Below are 15,323 nucleotides of genomic sequence, written 5' to 3' on the forward strand. Positions count from 1 at the left end.
TCACAATCGCTACTATTGAACTAAGGTTGAATATACTGTACACAACCCTCAACGTAGCTAGAAGAGGTTGAGCTGACTGACATTTGCAAGATAACTTGTTCTCCCTTTAACCTTCCGCCTGGTTTAACGGCTTGCAAACAGGAGCTCGTCTCTTATTTGTTTTTTTGTTTGTGAAACCTGATCCCAAATGAATTTCAGTACCAGAATAGTTTCTCTTCCTTGGTGGTCACTTAATGTGGCCACAATGAGTCAAGTCCTTGAGGAGAAAGAGTAGGAGGATTCTAGCTTAGGTGATTAGCAGATTCCTGCAGGGAGTTTGTGTGTGGGATGAACTGGACATTTATCCGGTAGCTAGCTGGTGGGAAATGTAAGCCTTGACTTCTGGTTTGGCCGGGGAAGTTCTGACATTTGCTAATCCGCCCGCAACCTGCGGAATGCGTGGTCAGGATTGGCAAATCCGTTGGAGCCCCAGATTGATGGGCCAATGTTGGCGGGTGCTTTTAGTTTTGGTTAGCACCTCATCCTCAGGATGAACGGACAAACTCCCCTCCCACGGAGACAACAGCTGGCCTTCTCACTGTGACAGGCCACCAGCCAAGCACGGCAGCCTGCCAAGACGCAACCTTCCTGACCCTCAGCATTGTAAAAATGCCTACATTTGGAAGAGTTGCCATCAGATCGTTTGTCTTTGTATTTTGACAGGCGCTCGTTGGCGACAAAGATAGGTCTCCTCTGACCCTCATGTTCAAGCACCGTGGCGGGTCCAACCCATTTTTTTTGCCTACCGTCTGTTTCCTCCTGTTGAGGTTTAGTGAGGATTAAATAGCAAGTATGATTTGGAATCGCCACTGTCTTAAATGAATTTTTATTTGCCGTAGAATCACCAGAAACAACAACTTTAGTTCCTGAAATCAACATAATTTTGGATTTCTAAAGAAAAAAAAAAACACCAAAATATTCCAGCCATTGTAAAGCCTTTCATAGCAATAATGGAGATTTTAAATGAACTTTTTATCTCAGTTAATTGCCATGTAACTGGAATAGAAAATTGCAGATGGATTTTCTGAAGGACTTGACTCACAACATGTACACGCGCTTGCAGAAACTTATCAAGGAAATAAATAAACTGGGCCAGGTGTTGCTCCCCAGCTGTAGATCTGATGTCTTATCTGTTTCTCCCCAGAAAGTGGCCTTGATTAGTTTTAGGATGATTTGGTCCATTGCAGTCTTTAAACCTGCGACCCCTCTGGCTTCTCACCCGCCAAATTTTTATGGATCGGGCTCCTGCCGCCAAAGGCTTTCCTGTGGTCCAAGCGTTTCACTGAGACTTGTGACAGCTGTGTTCTACTTTTCACACACAAAACTCCCTTTCTGGTCCAAGGCTAATAATTCTTGCACATTATCTCCCTGAATTGTCACACTTTCCTACAGGTGGACTGTTTTTATGGTTGCCGGGTAAACTGAGGCGTTAGAATCCGGACAGAGATTGGTTAGATGATGATTTGTCACACTCCGATGGGAGCTGATGAGAAAAGAGGTGACAATGCTTTGAGACGCAAAATGGATAGAAGGAAACGACGGCACCGAAGCAATTTAAATGATTCTCACCTACGCAGTTGTTGACCTGGGCGTGCATTTGTTGTAGCAAACTAGCGGATCATAATAAAGATGACGGATTTACGGCATGCCGCGTTTTTGCACAAAGAGGGAAGTTTTGGCTGCAATTCATTTCAGCTGTTTTCCGGCAAACTTCCATCATCATGACAGGTGCAAGATAAAAAAAAAAAAGGTCTACTCAAGTTTTCCGTAGCAAATGTTTTGTTATGTTCTCGTATCTGCAGTTACGGTACATTCGATGACCAGCCACAGATTTTCATCACTATTTATACGTAAAATCTAGTGCTCATTAAGTTTATGCTAGCGATGGAATCGAGCTACACTGATATGCAACTGTGTAAGTGGGATATGATTATAACTGATAAAGCATGACCCAAATTTACAAGACACATGCCTCACGTTCCCGCCCTTGCCCCCCCCTCCGAGCCACGGTCGAGGTCTGTTATGAGCATTTACTTCCTGACTCTTAACCTGATAGCAAAGCCAGTCTGACTGTAATTCCCAGAATCCAAGAATGCACGCGCTTCATTCACTTTGAAGCTTTCAGATGCTTTTTCCACCCGTCATAGCTGCAGGCTCCCGATGACCCCAAACTTCTGCGGCGCTGTTTTTCCTTCGTAAAGCTTAATCAGATCACTTCCATGCAGGAAATGAGCTAGGCGGGTCACATGACACGCCTCACGTCAGGAGATCCTCCCAGTTGGTCTATGAAGTGATTTGATGGTAGATCTGTTGTGATGAAATGTGCATGTAAGCCAATTTGCAGGTTCAAATGGACATGACGTCACAGTGATGGCGGGCAACCTGATATGGAAGCAAAATAACAATAGAACTGGAGATGGTTATCATCAGAAGTGTTTTTGAGAGGATATTGCCATAAAAAGGCTCCTTTGAAATAAGTTTTAATTTTCCTGTTTTCTCATTGTTTGTAGTTTTATGTGCAGCATTTACAAGCGAGATTTGGTGAACTACAATGAGCCACAATGAGGAAAATATCTAATGAGATCAACAGCAAATAGCTGGATAGGAGATAATTAAAGCCAACATTTGGTGTAACTCGTTTAGTCTCGCTACACCTTAATGTAAGTTTAAAAGAAAATAAGTTTGTTATGTAAACTATAAACACAAAAAAGATGCTACCTTTTGATAATGAGTGATTATGAATATATTTTTCGGGACGGGTCCAGTGACTTTCAAGTTGTGCAAGTAAAAAACAAAAAAACCCCAAAGGGAAATAACGCCGGATATTAGGGATTCCCCACCGGAACAACAACTTCTCCTCTGCTAAAAAATATAGTATATGCTAAAAAAAACATTTGGAGATCTGGAATGGATTAATTGGATTTATATAATTTTTCTGGTAAAAACTTTTCTCTCCATTTCCATGCAATATGGTTCAAGTCAAACTTCTTTTTTTTTATCAAAGGAATCAAGGTTCCACTGAACTACAGTGAGAATATTCTTGAAGTCACGCAGACCGCTTGGTAGTCATCAGGCGTTCCAGATAGCAGAGCCCTCCTCAGGAGGCGACCCAACCCCTTCTTGTCTTTGTGAGCATAAAATTCAATGGCGAAAGAATGGCTAGCTCCGGCCGACATCCTGTGTCACACTGCCGCGCATTCACAGGGCCACAGCTCGAGTAGTCTTTGAGTGAACAGAGCCTTTCTCATAGGGAACAAGTGCCAGAACAAAAGTTAGATGCTTGCTCTCGCTCTCACACCCACCACCTTCATATTCTTCGCGACTATTCTATGACATCACGACACATTGTCTCCTTTGTACTACAGACTCAGTTTCATATACTAACAAGATGTCTGGATATTAATAGAGATAAAAATGTCACAAAGTAAAAAGTTACAAGGGCAAGGGAAAAAGGCTTAAAGATTTAATCTAAATTTTAAAAATCATTCCAAATTTTGACCACCATTGCTATTGTCAACAGTAGAAACTGTCTAAAATTTCTGATAGTTCCTGAGAAACAACAGATAAATTCAACTGTATTCCCCAGTGAGTGAAATATTGGGACTTTTTCTTAAATTGCAACATATTTTTTCTTGGAATTGTTCTTTGTAAGATGTGGTAGTGTCCAACTGTAGTCAGATGCTCTTGGGTGGAGCACTAGTGTTTGAGCCTGTGTTAGGGCAGGAAAGTCTACCCTCTCCTTGAAGATGCAATGATTAGAGTCTTTCTTAATTTGTGAACAAAGTGGCTTTTTTTTTACGCAGTTGTCGCAACTCACAAAGAAAGAGTGTGCTTATCAACATGAGCCTCATATTAAAGGCTTTTCTCTGAACCTTTAAATCTTTTCTAATGACCTCAACGGAGGTGAAAGTTCAACAGGATGAGCCCGGGAGGGTCATGTGACTGGTCAAGATGCAATGCAGATGGGGGAACTGATTAGTAGGAGAGGTCAAAGACCCCAGTCAAATGGTTGCATTTTTCTTGTTAGGGGGCAACTTTGAAGTGGCTTTGGTTCTGATTCTGACCAAAATGTGATTGACTGAAAAAATGTTTCAATGAGGTCCTGTACTTTCATTGAACATATTGAGATGTCATATCAAACTTTGTCTCCCCCCCTCCCCCAAATCAAATCACTCCTCATGTGGAAGAAGCAATTTGCCACTTGAGTGGAGCGCAGCCAATTCCGGCCCTGAGAAATTTCCTAAAACAAATTTCCCATTTGCCAGGGTTCATTTTGCATCAGAGGATTCCAGAGTGGACTTGCGGGGTTCTGCCCAATGTCCCGCTTCATATTACACAATCGCTGACATGTTGTCCACTTTTCTCTGGTCCCAGTAGATGTGCTCGCAGTGATTGATTTGTTAACTCTCGTACAAACATTCTCTGATCCTTTTAGCGTCAATGTTAGAGCTAACATAACATTAAAGCTACTTTAACACAACCGGAGGTGTCAAAATTAATTGATTAATCGACAACAAATCGATTATCAAATTACTTGCATCACCTTTGAATAATCGTGTAATTGTTTGGCGACATTTTTAAAATAAACATACAAATTACCTTAGCACTAACGCAACATAAAAGCTCCTGTAGGTGATCTCAAGTCACCATGGCAACAACTGAGGCACTTCTGACCCTATCATCCATGAACCAGATTTGGAAAAATTCATTTTCAAGTCCATAATATTGCATGTTGTCGCTTTGCAGTTGTCCCATTCTAACCACAAGGAGGAATAAATACAGTTCACCATAAACAATCAAAGAAAAGGTGCATTTGTTAACTTTGTCCATTTAACACTCTTTGATGGTATGTAGTAGGCCTTCACGAAGGTAGTACAGTGTATTTCATCTGAGAGCGTTTCACAATGTCTGGCATTCATTTGCCTTTCTCTCATGTCATGTTGACATCCCATGCACGTGTATTTGGAGTCATGCGGGCTGGTTTCATTATTTTTTTTTTTTTCCTGCTGTACTCTGTGTGAGAACGTCTCCGTGTTGATGCATCTGCTTTTAGTTCCAGATGGGACTGATTGCTAAATTGTAGCGAACGCAGCCTGAAGCAGGACATGTTTTACATCATTTGGTTCTCAGAAAAATAGGATCTGGTTTTGGTTTACAGGCTCTCCACTTGCGTAAAATATGATTCAGCTTGGTGTCTCCTGGCATGTTGATGTTTTACTACTGTGTGCGCCTGTCATTTGTAATCAGGTATAAAGTCCTATATAAAAAATATGGAGATTACATGCCGCTACATTTGAACATGGTCAGAAGTATTGGAATAGTGAGGAGATTTTTTTTCAATTGCAATGAAATAAGTGCGACCATATTAATACTCCAGTTTTTTTTTTACTCAGTTCAATCAATCAATCAAGTCAAGTTTATATAGCCCTAAATCACAAGCAATCTCAAAGGGCTCTGTCCTCTGCATTTAACCCATCCCCATGTGATTTTGATCCATCCCCTGGGGGAGAGGGGAGCAGTGAGCAGCAGCGGCGCCGCGCTCGGGAATCATTTTTGGTGATCTAAAAATCACTCATCAGTTCTACTTTTTACCATTGTCAAAACAATTGCTTAAAAAAAGGCAATTGAGACAAGACGCTAAGACTTAAGACTTGCACCTGAAAATCTATATAGCCACTCATCACTGTTGCACACATCAGCATTCCAGCTCAGCTCCACACACACACACACACACACACACACACACACACACACACACACACACACACACACACACACACACACACACACACACACGTTCCTGCGATTTATACCGGAGGGCCAGTCTTCCATGTATGGCAGTTGGACAGAAAATTGTCTCCTCACTCTGACCTAACCTGTCAGTACCAGAGAAGGTCAAGAATGTCCAACGTAACAAAAACAGACTACCTGACTCCTCACACTTGTATGTTTTTCTTTGAAAAAAAAAAAAAAACCCTATGAAACAGCAAACCTGATTGCGCCGACTCAAGTCCCGCTTCGTTTCCGACACGGGATGCAGTGACGATTATCCCAGCTGACTCCATATGGAAACCATGATGTGTGGTTTAACCGCAGTGAGCTTATCTTTATTGGGTCTTTTCCAAGGTTAAGCCGCTCAGACCGTTACGATGCTGCTGTGGTAAATTAACAATAACAAGAGCACGAGTCTGTTTGATGGCCCATAAATGAGTGAACGAAGTACACGACACCTAAACATGTGATCTGGAGTGACTGCAAAGGAGAAACAGGAGCTTGAAAGACTTCCATTAATTATTTCTGTGGACCTCACAAGAGCATACACATGTGAACATTTAAGGACATGATCAATTTAATAGCAATGTGTAACATTTACAACATGCTAACATTTTTGCCATTACGACCCATTTGTTGAGGAACTCAACCCAAATAATTTGACCAAAGAAACACAAATCTTTCTCTTGACTCTCTAAAATTGTAAAACATTTATTTTCTTCAACTTGAGTGCTTAAATTTACAAATTGAGGGCTACAAAAGGTTTTCATGTGTAGCCTTGCTCCGTTTCCTTCAACTTTGCCGCAAATATATTTTTTTTTTTGTGTGGAAGGCCATGTCATGCCAAATAAACAAAGAGTGAAACTTGAGAAGGTTACATAGAATCAGTGCATGGTGCCGGAAAATGCTTAGAAAACGTTGGGCTGTAACAGCAAAGAAGTGACGTTAAAGATACTGAAAGATCTTCTTTGATGTTAAGGAATGATGACTGACACTCACATGGACCCCCATCACTGAACCATTTTGTTGGGCTCCTGGTGTAAAATCCTCATGTGGACACACTTTGGAACTTACAGGATGTTCACTAGGCTGGCATGTTTTTGCAGGAGATACGCTGCGTGAAAATTCTGTGGATGACATTGGCCAGATGTTTTTGTGGTCTTGCTTTACATAAAAACAAAACAAAACACAATACCGTTGTTGCCAGTAAAGAATTTAACAGATGACAAAGTTAGAAACGTTTTTCTTGACTTATCTTGGCTTTAGTATTCAAATCGTAACAACGTGTATTATTATGCTATTGTTTTCATGTATGGACTTTATGTGCTCAAAGTGGCCATTGGGGAGCCTGTTCTTAAATTCTTTTGTGGGGGCCCTCTTATCCAGCACTTCTAAACACTCAAACCGGCTTTCTCCACATCATAGTTGTGTTAATATTGCTGTCTCAGTTGTCCAAACATTTCCAAGCATGAGACAAATCCACGTCACTGGCAGACACGTATATCCGATGATGTCAGGTTTATTCTGAGAGTGCCGCTTCACACAGACATTCCTGACTGTGTTACTGTGCCGGTGCACACCTCCGTGCAAATTTGGCCTTTTGCTGCCATTTTGGGTCAAAGTTGGAATGTGCTCCATCCTGGGTAAACAAATACACACTGTAATCTCCAGGAAACCAGAAGACACCTTATTGGTTCTTCACAGAGGCTTCCACATTTAGGCATGACATCCTTCATCAGTGGAGACGTTTGAGGCTGCAGACATGCACTCCATGACTCACCACTCACAAAGTAACACTGTCTGCGCTCGGTGTTTGTTCTGTGGATCATCTGGAAATTCTGGCATGTCTTTTCTGTTAAGTCTTACAGAAGTCGTTTTTTCATATCTTTCCTGAAAAACTCTTATTTCACATTTTAATAATAGACTACTTAACCAAGAGAGGTAAATTCATCCATTCTATTCTGCTCCGTTTATTTTGTATGTAATTCTACCGTTGACCATTAGATGGCATCACACAATTTAATTTGACACTAAATTTGACTGAATTAGTACAGCTTTTGAGCTCACCCTATTATTTACTGAAGATTCTTGAATGTCCATCCTTTTTAATCCTGCTTTTCACACCTACTTATTATGAAATGATAAGTTTGCGCGAAGAAAATCAAGGTTTGTTTATTGCAAACACATACAGGGATGGGTACACTATTTGTACAAATGTTTTGTGTTATCCATTGCTCTTGATCCCTCTCGATTTTTAAATGTTTTTTGTATTATTCTTTTGTATGCATTATTTCAAAAATACGACATGAGGATAAGCAGTTTGGAAAATGGATGGATGCATGTTTGAAGACTTTGTAAAACTTTCCATAAATCCCATTTAAAAAAAACCTGGTGAGAGTGTATTTAAATAATGGCCTCTCCTGCTGGCTGAAATTTTAAAGGGGAGCTTTTCATCACAACTTAGACTTTGCAATGTAGTGGAACCGTGCAGCTGTTATTTAAATGTGTGAGGCGCTGATGATAGGCAAGCAAGTTCTCTCACCGCCACTCCCCTCCTGAACAGAATCCTGTTAGTCCAACACCGGGAGCTCTGATTGCTGTGAGCCACAATTTCGTTTTCATAATGAAGCACACATGTGGCTCATTTTCAGCACATATGCTCCCTATCCGCACTTTGTATCACACTAATCTGATGTGAAGCAGGTGTTTCTTTGGCTCGGGTTGAGATGGAGTGAGTGAAGGATGTTTAAGTTGCTGAGAATTAGGGGAGGGAAATGACGCACCTTGGCGGACCACACAGGTTAAAAATGCGGGTGAGAGAGTTGGAGGGTTCTATGATATTCAGACAGAACCACATCTTGGTTTACTTAGGCCTGTTGCGGAACACGCTTATATCACTGAGGAGTCGAGAAGTTCTAAGCAAGCATGGCATTCTTGAGTTTTTCGATGTAGGAAAGCCTTCAGTGGCTTTACCTTGGCTTAAGAATCAATAAAACAAAGCACAAATTAATAAGATGAAGGGTGTCAAATTAGGGTTCCCAACATGGGATTTCATGCTAGTGTTTGTAATTAAGGTTTCAAGGTGAGGTAAGGGTTTCAAGCTATGGTGTCAAATTAGGGTGTCAACGGAGGTTTCATGCTAGTGTTTGTAATTAAGGTTTCAAGGTGAGGTAAGGGTTTCAAGCTATGGTGTCAAATTAGGGTGTCAACGGAGGTTTGGGGCTTTAAACAAGTGTTTGAAACAAGCAAGTGTTTTGGATTTCAAAATTGGGTTTACAACCTTGGGTTGGGGTTTTAAGTTAAATGTTCCAGAAAGGGTTTGAAACTTAGCTTATGGTTTCAATTTAGGGTTTCAAACCTGGGTAGGGTTTCAATTTAGTGACTCCAGGTAGGGTTTGAATCTTGAGTAAGGGTCCTCAACAAAGTCCAAATTTGGACATTCACGTCAGAGGATTTCCGGTAAATAGGAAAGACGAGGACTAGAGCGCAGTCTGGACAGGAAGTGAAGATTCAAAATCAGCGTGTAGATTTCCTGTTTGGGGTCGACCTGTTCGTTGGTCGCCTCTGCGAGAACGTACGAGACGTTTCTTGCGGTCTTCTTCTCAGCATGTCCAGACCTGCGCCCGCAACCCCCCTGACTGGGTTTTGGCTGGACGCCTGGCACGTGAGTCCAAAAACAGCTGCACAATGCAGGGAAAAAAGGTGCTCGGGGGGGATGGATGAATGAGGCGGTGCACGCTTGTTCTCAGGCCTCAGCCTCTGGAGACCCCAGAGGAGAGGAAGCTGAGGAGGGGGTCGGCGGGACCAGCTGTGCTCGTGTCACACATGACGTAGTCAAGTGCAATGAGAGAGATTTAGCATAAATCAAATCACATTTACATGAATGTTTCAATTGGCAGACTTATCACCATGAACTGTGCTGCTCTTTGACCTACTATTTATGTCTGCCTTGCACACTATCAACTTAAAAATGTTTTCCATGTTATTTGGTTTTTAACCAAACTATGTATAACTTGACTGAACACCACAAGACACAATATGAACCTTTCTCCTGTTGTTCTTTCCCAGGGCTGTGGGACATCATGTGGAAACTGTGACTGCAGTGGTGTGAAGGGAGCCAAGGTAAGAACTCTTATCATCACGTTGGCTGAGGTCACTGCAATTTCATGCTTTTTTTGCCTTCTCGGTCTTGTGTGCTGATATGAAGCAGTTGCTGCGTACAGTTAAGAAGTCAAGTAGTGTTCACTGAGTGGGGAATAACTGTGGCTGAGTGTCAGTCACCAAGCAGTGACCGTAATGTGACCTGAATTGGAGCATGTCAAGATATACACTGAAGGCCTCACAGGTGGAAAATGAAAAGTGGCATATTTCCCCAATCTGAGAACATCACCACCTTTTATGTACCATCCGTGGATTATCTTGGGTTTATGATAAAACATTGGTCCAAGCAAAATTGAAAAATAAGCGTTAATTGGTTTTCAAACTATTTTCAATGCGTCCATTAGTTTGTTTTGTGTGCTACTGGCTCACATTGGTGTCCTTAAAATGCTTTTGAGTAACAACAACAGGTGACTGGTGTGGTCCACTAAGTTCCCTGAAGATGTTCAAAGGCCAAGCAAATTTAGTCAAATCTCCCCTGAGCATCCCGTTCTGTCTGATATTGCTCAACAAACTCTTGTTGTGGCAACTGCATAATGATTCCCGGGCGGGGCTGAATACATTCAACAACATTCAACAACACAACAGATGCAAGTCAGGTGCTACGTGTTCTGGGAAAGATTTTCCTCCAACGTGCTTGCACAAGTTCTCACAAGTTTGTGTCCTGGAGCGAGCGACAAGTAAATCACTGTGCACTTGCTCCCTCTTGCGGCAGTTAGTGAAAATACGTTTTGTTTTGTTTTGTTTTGTTTTGTTTTGTTTTGTTTTGGTTTTGCCAGGGCCTCAAGTGTTCTTGAAGTTTATGCAGGAAATAAAACGATGCACAAAACAGCACACAGTCGTTATTTATTTTGTCAGACATTAATTCCAGCTCAGTGGCCTAGTAGTAGAGTGTCCGCCCTGAGACTGGAAGGTTGTGGGTTCAAACCTCGGCCGGGTCATACCAAAGACTATAAAAATGGAACCCATTGCCTCCCTGCTTGGCACTCAGCATTTAAGGGTTGGAATTGGGGGGTTAGATCACCAAAAAAATGATTCCCGAGCGCGGCGCCGCTGCTGCTCACTGCTCCCCTCTCCCCCAGGGGATGGATCAAAATCACATGGGGATGGGTTAAATGCAGAGGACAGAGCCCTTTGAGACTGCTTGTGATTTAGGGCTATATAAACTTGACTTGATTGATTGATTGATTGATTGAATTCATAGCTATTAGATATTTTCTAGTCTTCTTTTATTTTTGTTCAATTTTTTTTACATTGTATTATTATTCTTGTTATTATTATTATTATTATTATTATTATTACAATTATACTATTTTTAAGGTCTTACATTTTTCAGCCTTAGCCTCTTGTTTTGATGTAAATAAACAAAATAAATGTAAGCAACACACACGCGCACACACGCGCACACACATATACACGTGTGTGTATGTATTTATACTTATATTTTTATTTATATATATATTTTTATATTTTTGTTTTATTTATTTATATTAATTTGTGCACAATTTGATGTTTTCAGGGTGAGCGTGGTCTCCCTGGTCTTCAAGGTAACATGGGATTCCCTGGAATGCAAGGACACGAGGGGCCAGTCGGGCCAATGGGGCCCAAGGTCAGCATATGTAGTATCGAATTCCCTTTGAAAACACAATGATGGTGATGATGTCATTATTTTGAATTTATTCTTTGTGTGTATTATTTGTTATCTCAGGGAGATCCAGGACAGTTTGGCGCTCCTGGAATCAAAGGAGTCAGGGTAAGCATCTTGGAAAAAAAATGGATTGTTACTCTGTGAAAGATGTCAATGAGAAGTAATGTTGTGGTCAACTTGTAGGGTCGTCCTGGTCTTCCAGGTTTCCCAGGAAATCCAGGATTACCTGTATGTACCAATTTGTTATTTTATTTTATTTTTTTTCATTTTATTTTTATTCTCATGATAAAATTCCACACATTACGCTATTTTTTTCAATAGGGCATCAATGGAAACGATGGTCCACCTGGTATTGCAGGTATCCCAGGATGCAACGGGACTAAAGTAAGATACTCGTACAATTGATAAAGTATTATACCCTAGATTTCTCTTGTCTAATCAGCGGTTGAGAGAAATCACATGTTTTTTCCACCTTTTAGTGAGTTTAATTTCTGTATGTGTTTAAGACAATCTCAATCTGATCATGTGTGTGTGTTTTAGGGAGAAAGAGGAAGAGATGGTGTCCCTGGTTTTGATGGTCCTCAAGGAACACCCGTAAGCACTCATGCTCACCTGATCTCATTATTCTATGTTATGAAAAGCCATCTAAAAAGAAAAATATTCACCTTTGCTTTTTGCACATGTTTCAGGGCATCCCAGGGCTTCTAGGAATTAAGGTTAGCTGGAATCATACCAGCGTTTTATCTAAATATATTAAGCACTTGCTATCGTCAATATTAGGATGTAATAAATTCTACAGAAGCAATATTTGGACTCTTGCAGGGTGATCCAGGTGGTGTGATCGGAATCATTCCCCTTAAAGGCGACAGAGGCTTCCCAGGCACACCTGGACTTCCTGTACGTGTTTGTAGATGGGTGAACATCTTGAATCAGGTTTTTCATCACACTGTGTTTCTCAGGGATCTCATGGACCACCTGGGCCGATTGGTCCTCCTGGACCTCGGGGTTACATCGGACCTAAAGTGAGTTATCCTGACAGAAATATGTTTAAAGTCCATATACTATATAAGTGGACAGCTAATAGCGTTATTGTTGTATTTGACAGGGTGATGCTGGACCACCAGGCCCCCCTGGAGAAAAGGTATAACACCCAGCATAGGAAAACATGTCAAGCATTGTCATCTTTATTTGAGCTACAGTATATTGATTTGTCTTTTTTTCTCTCTCTCTGACAGGATGACAAGCTCTCCTTTGAGAGCGAGAAAGGAGATAAGGTGAGGTTTCATCATCTAATTAGTGTGAAGGCGAAGGCCTTCACACTATTGTTATTCTACTTTATTTTTATTATTATTGTTCTTGCAGAATCAACGAGAAGCACCTGCATGTTGTTTCAGTGTCATGAATGTATTTTACATTTCTTTGTTATTTCTTTAATCCAAGTGCTGTATTGAAACCCATCGCACATCTAGGAAACTCATCAATAATTTTTGGCTAAAATAAATCAAGCTAATTTCTTGTCACTGCAGTCACTACAACTACAGTACCAACGCAATAATAAACATATTGTTCAGCTAGCATCTATGAAAACATGACAAATATTATGATTTGTGTTATTATTATTTTTATTTTTATTTTATGAAGGCAAACATTGAATACCACTCTTGAGTATTGAGCTCATTCAAATGTTTTCCGTACAGGGCGAGCGTGGCTTCAGAGGCCCACCCGGCCCTCCCGGACCCCCTTCACCGGGCGTGGAAGGCCCTGGCACAGAGTTTATCGGACCACCGGTGCTTACTCATTCACGTGTCTGATAATTCAGCTTTTGTTGCATATAACTCAGAAGGTGAATTTTTTTTTTGTATTCTTACCGAGTACTGTTTCTATCTCCAAAGGGAAACAGAGGAGCTCCAGGCGAGAAAGGAGAAAAAGTGAGTTTTGCGATCAATATTTTTTAAATCACTTTAAGTACTTCCTTACCATCTTTAAACAACAAATCCATTTCCAATGTGATTTGGTCAACAGGGCTATTGCAATATATCTCGAACTGGAGTAAAGGGTGACCCAGGGCCCCCAGGACCGATAGTAAGTAACTGAAAATCGAATAATGGTGTCGTATACGGACTATTTCCCAGTGAGTGTGACTGTTTCATTTTGCTTCATTTTAGGGCAAACCTGGCAAGGAGGGAGATGAAGGGCGAAAGGTAAAATTGAAAAAAAAGAAATACGTTAAATTACCAAACTCATTTGCATATGCCATTTGATGTAGGCAGATTATGGTGTCAATATGTGATGGTCATTTTGTTGATTTCAAGAGTGACCATTTTGTAGACCCATAAAATAGAGTGTGAGATTGTAACATTGTATCGTGATGATTGTTTATATTATGATGACCAAAGAAATTATCAAAATTATTTTGTCACATAGGGAGAAAAGGGCTTTCCCGGAAATTACGGATACCCTGGATCTCAGGTAAACAATGGTTTATACGTAATATTTACTCATCAAGTTTTTAAATATTTCATTCAAAATTTTGATGATAATGTCTTGTTTTGTCTCTAGGGTGAAAAAGGAGATAGAGGGCCTCCTGGATATGTACGTATTTTTTATTTTTTATTTATTTGTACTTTGTCTTTTCATTCTCCCTCAATGACCACTCATTAACTTTTTGAAACAAATTATTATTGTAAATATTTAATAATAATAATAATAATTCACATTTTTATTAGTTAGCATGATGATGAGGTTTTTGAAGTCCTCCTATTGGGGTTTATAGGCAAGCGGTGCCCCTGGTCCAGCTGGTCCTCGTGGCCTCCCTGGGTTACAGGGGGAAAAAGGTAAACAATGCTCAACACATGCATGCAAAGACATGCATAGACACTACGCTAAATCAACAGTTGAGTATATTAGCTCCCTTGACTGATGTTTAGTCCCCATCGTATTCCTAAAGGTTTTCCTGGACCTCAAGGAGAAGCAGGCCCACCAGGTGAGCACAAACACACAAGGCCACATGGGCTCACACACACACGCACGCACGCACGCACGCACGCGCGCGCGCACGCGCACACGCACACACACACACACACACTTGGGTAACACTCTCTGTCCCTTGGACTTCAGGGCGCTATCTTGAAGGACCTCGTGGAGAGACCGGCCAAAAGGGGGATGTGGGTCAGAAAGGAGACAGGGGTATTGAAGGAGAGTCTCTTGCCGGACCCCCAGGGCAACCGGGCTCAGTGGGACCCCCTGGACCTCCAGGATTACCTGGTATGCTTGGTCTGAGGTTTATTTTCACTCTATGGTGATTTCCAGGCAGAATGATTTACCATAGAAGTTTTATATTCCCCATTTCAAAGATTTGGTTTGTGTGCTCACAGTTGACCCTAATGAATGCACCAATGCAAAAGGCTCCCTTGGCCCACCTGGACCTCCAGGGCTTCAAGGAGAGTTGGGACAAAAAGGTTAGAACAATGAAATAAGATATTTCCATCCGTAGGTTCTTTGATATACTGAATTTTCATTTTGGTTTTTTTCAAATGTGAATCCATACAGGTGACAAAGGAGACACTTGCGTCCTGTGTGAAGGTTTCGGACCTGCGGGTTTACCTGGCCCCCAAGGCCTTAAAGGGGAGCGAGGTAAGCAAAAGTGGTGTTATATTATGGAAAAGATCAAATGTAGCATTGCGTTTCACACAATGTGCAGTCATTG

At 41.2% G+C, this 15,323-nt stretch overlaps 1 protein-coding gene across 4 annotated transcripts in view; it reads left to right on the forward strand.

The window, feature by feature from the left end:
• col4a1 (collagen, type IV, alpha 1) overlaps positions 1-15,323 on the forward strand; it is a 56,363-nt gene that overhangs the window by 32,472 nt on the left and 8,568 nt on the right. For 2 of the 4 annotated variants that reach the window (XM_085921162.1, XM_085921163.1), the window contains 22 exons: positions 9,880-9,933; positions 11,489-11,578; positions 11,678-11,722; positions 11,801-11,845; positions 11,939-12,001; positions 12,158-12,211; positions 12,307-12,333; positions 12,440-12,514; positions 12,577-12,639; positions 12,723-12,758; positions 12,853-12,891; positions 13,315-13,404; positions 13,510-13,545; positions 13,640-13,699; positions 13,783-13,818; positions 14,042-14,086; positions 14,177-14,209; positions 14,391-14,451; positions 14,565-14,600; positions 14,735-14,881; positions 14,992-15,075; positions 15,167-15,250. In XM_085921162.1, coding sequence (XP_085777288.1) covers positions 9,880-9,933; positions 11,489-11,578; positions 11,678-11,722; positions 11,801-11,845; positions 11,939-12,001; positions 12,158-12,211; positions 12,307-12,333; positions 12,440-12,514; positions 12,577-12,639; positions 12,723-12,758; positions 12,853-12,891; positions 13,315-13,404; positions 13,510-13,545; positions 13,640-13,699; positions 13,783-13,818; positions 14,042-14,086; positions 14,177-14,209; positions 14,391-14,451; positions 14,565-14,600; positions 14,735-14,881; positions 14,992-15,075; positions 15,167-15,250 — 1,303 coding nt within the window. Of the gene's footprint in view, positions 1-8,495; positions 9,476-9,879; positions 9,934-11,488; positions 11,579-11,677; positions 11,723-11,800; positions 11,846-11,938; positions 12,002-12,157; positions 12,212-12,306; positions 12,334-12,439; positions 12,515-12,576; positions 12,640-12,722; positions 12,759-12,852; positions 12,892-13,314; positions 13,405-13,509; positions 13,546-13,639; positions 13,700-13,782; positions 13,819-14,041; positions 14,087-14,176; positions 14,210-14,390; positions 14,452-14,564; positions 14,601-14,734; positions 14,882-14,991; positions 15,076-15,166; positions 15,251-15,323 lie in introns of those variants that run through there. The other 2 variants (XM_085921164.1, XM_085921165.1) reach the window with 2 other exon arrangements.

Source organism: Syngnathus leptorhynchus, chromosome 9 (assembly GCF_054491065.1).
Source record: "Syngnathus leptorhynchus isolate UIUO chromosome 9, UIUO_Slep, whole genome shotgun sequence".
Lineage (NCBI taxonomy): Eukaryota > Metazoa > Chordata > Actinopteri > Syngnathiformes > Syngnathidae > Syngnathus > Syngnathus leptorhynchus.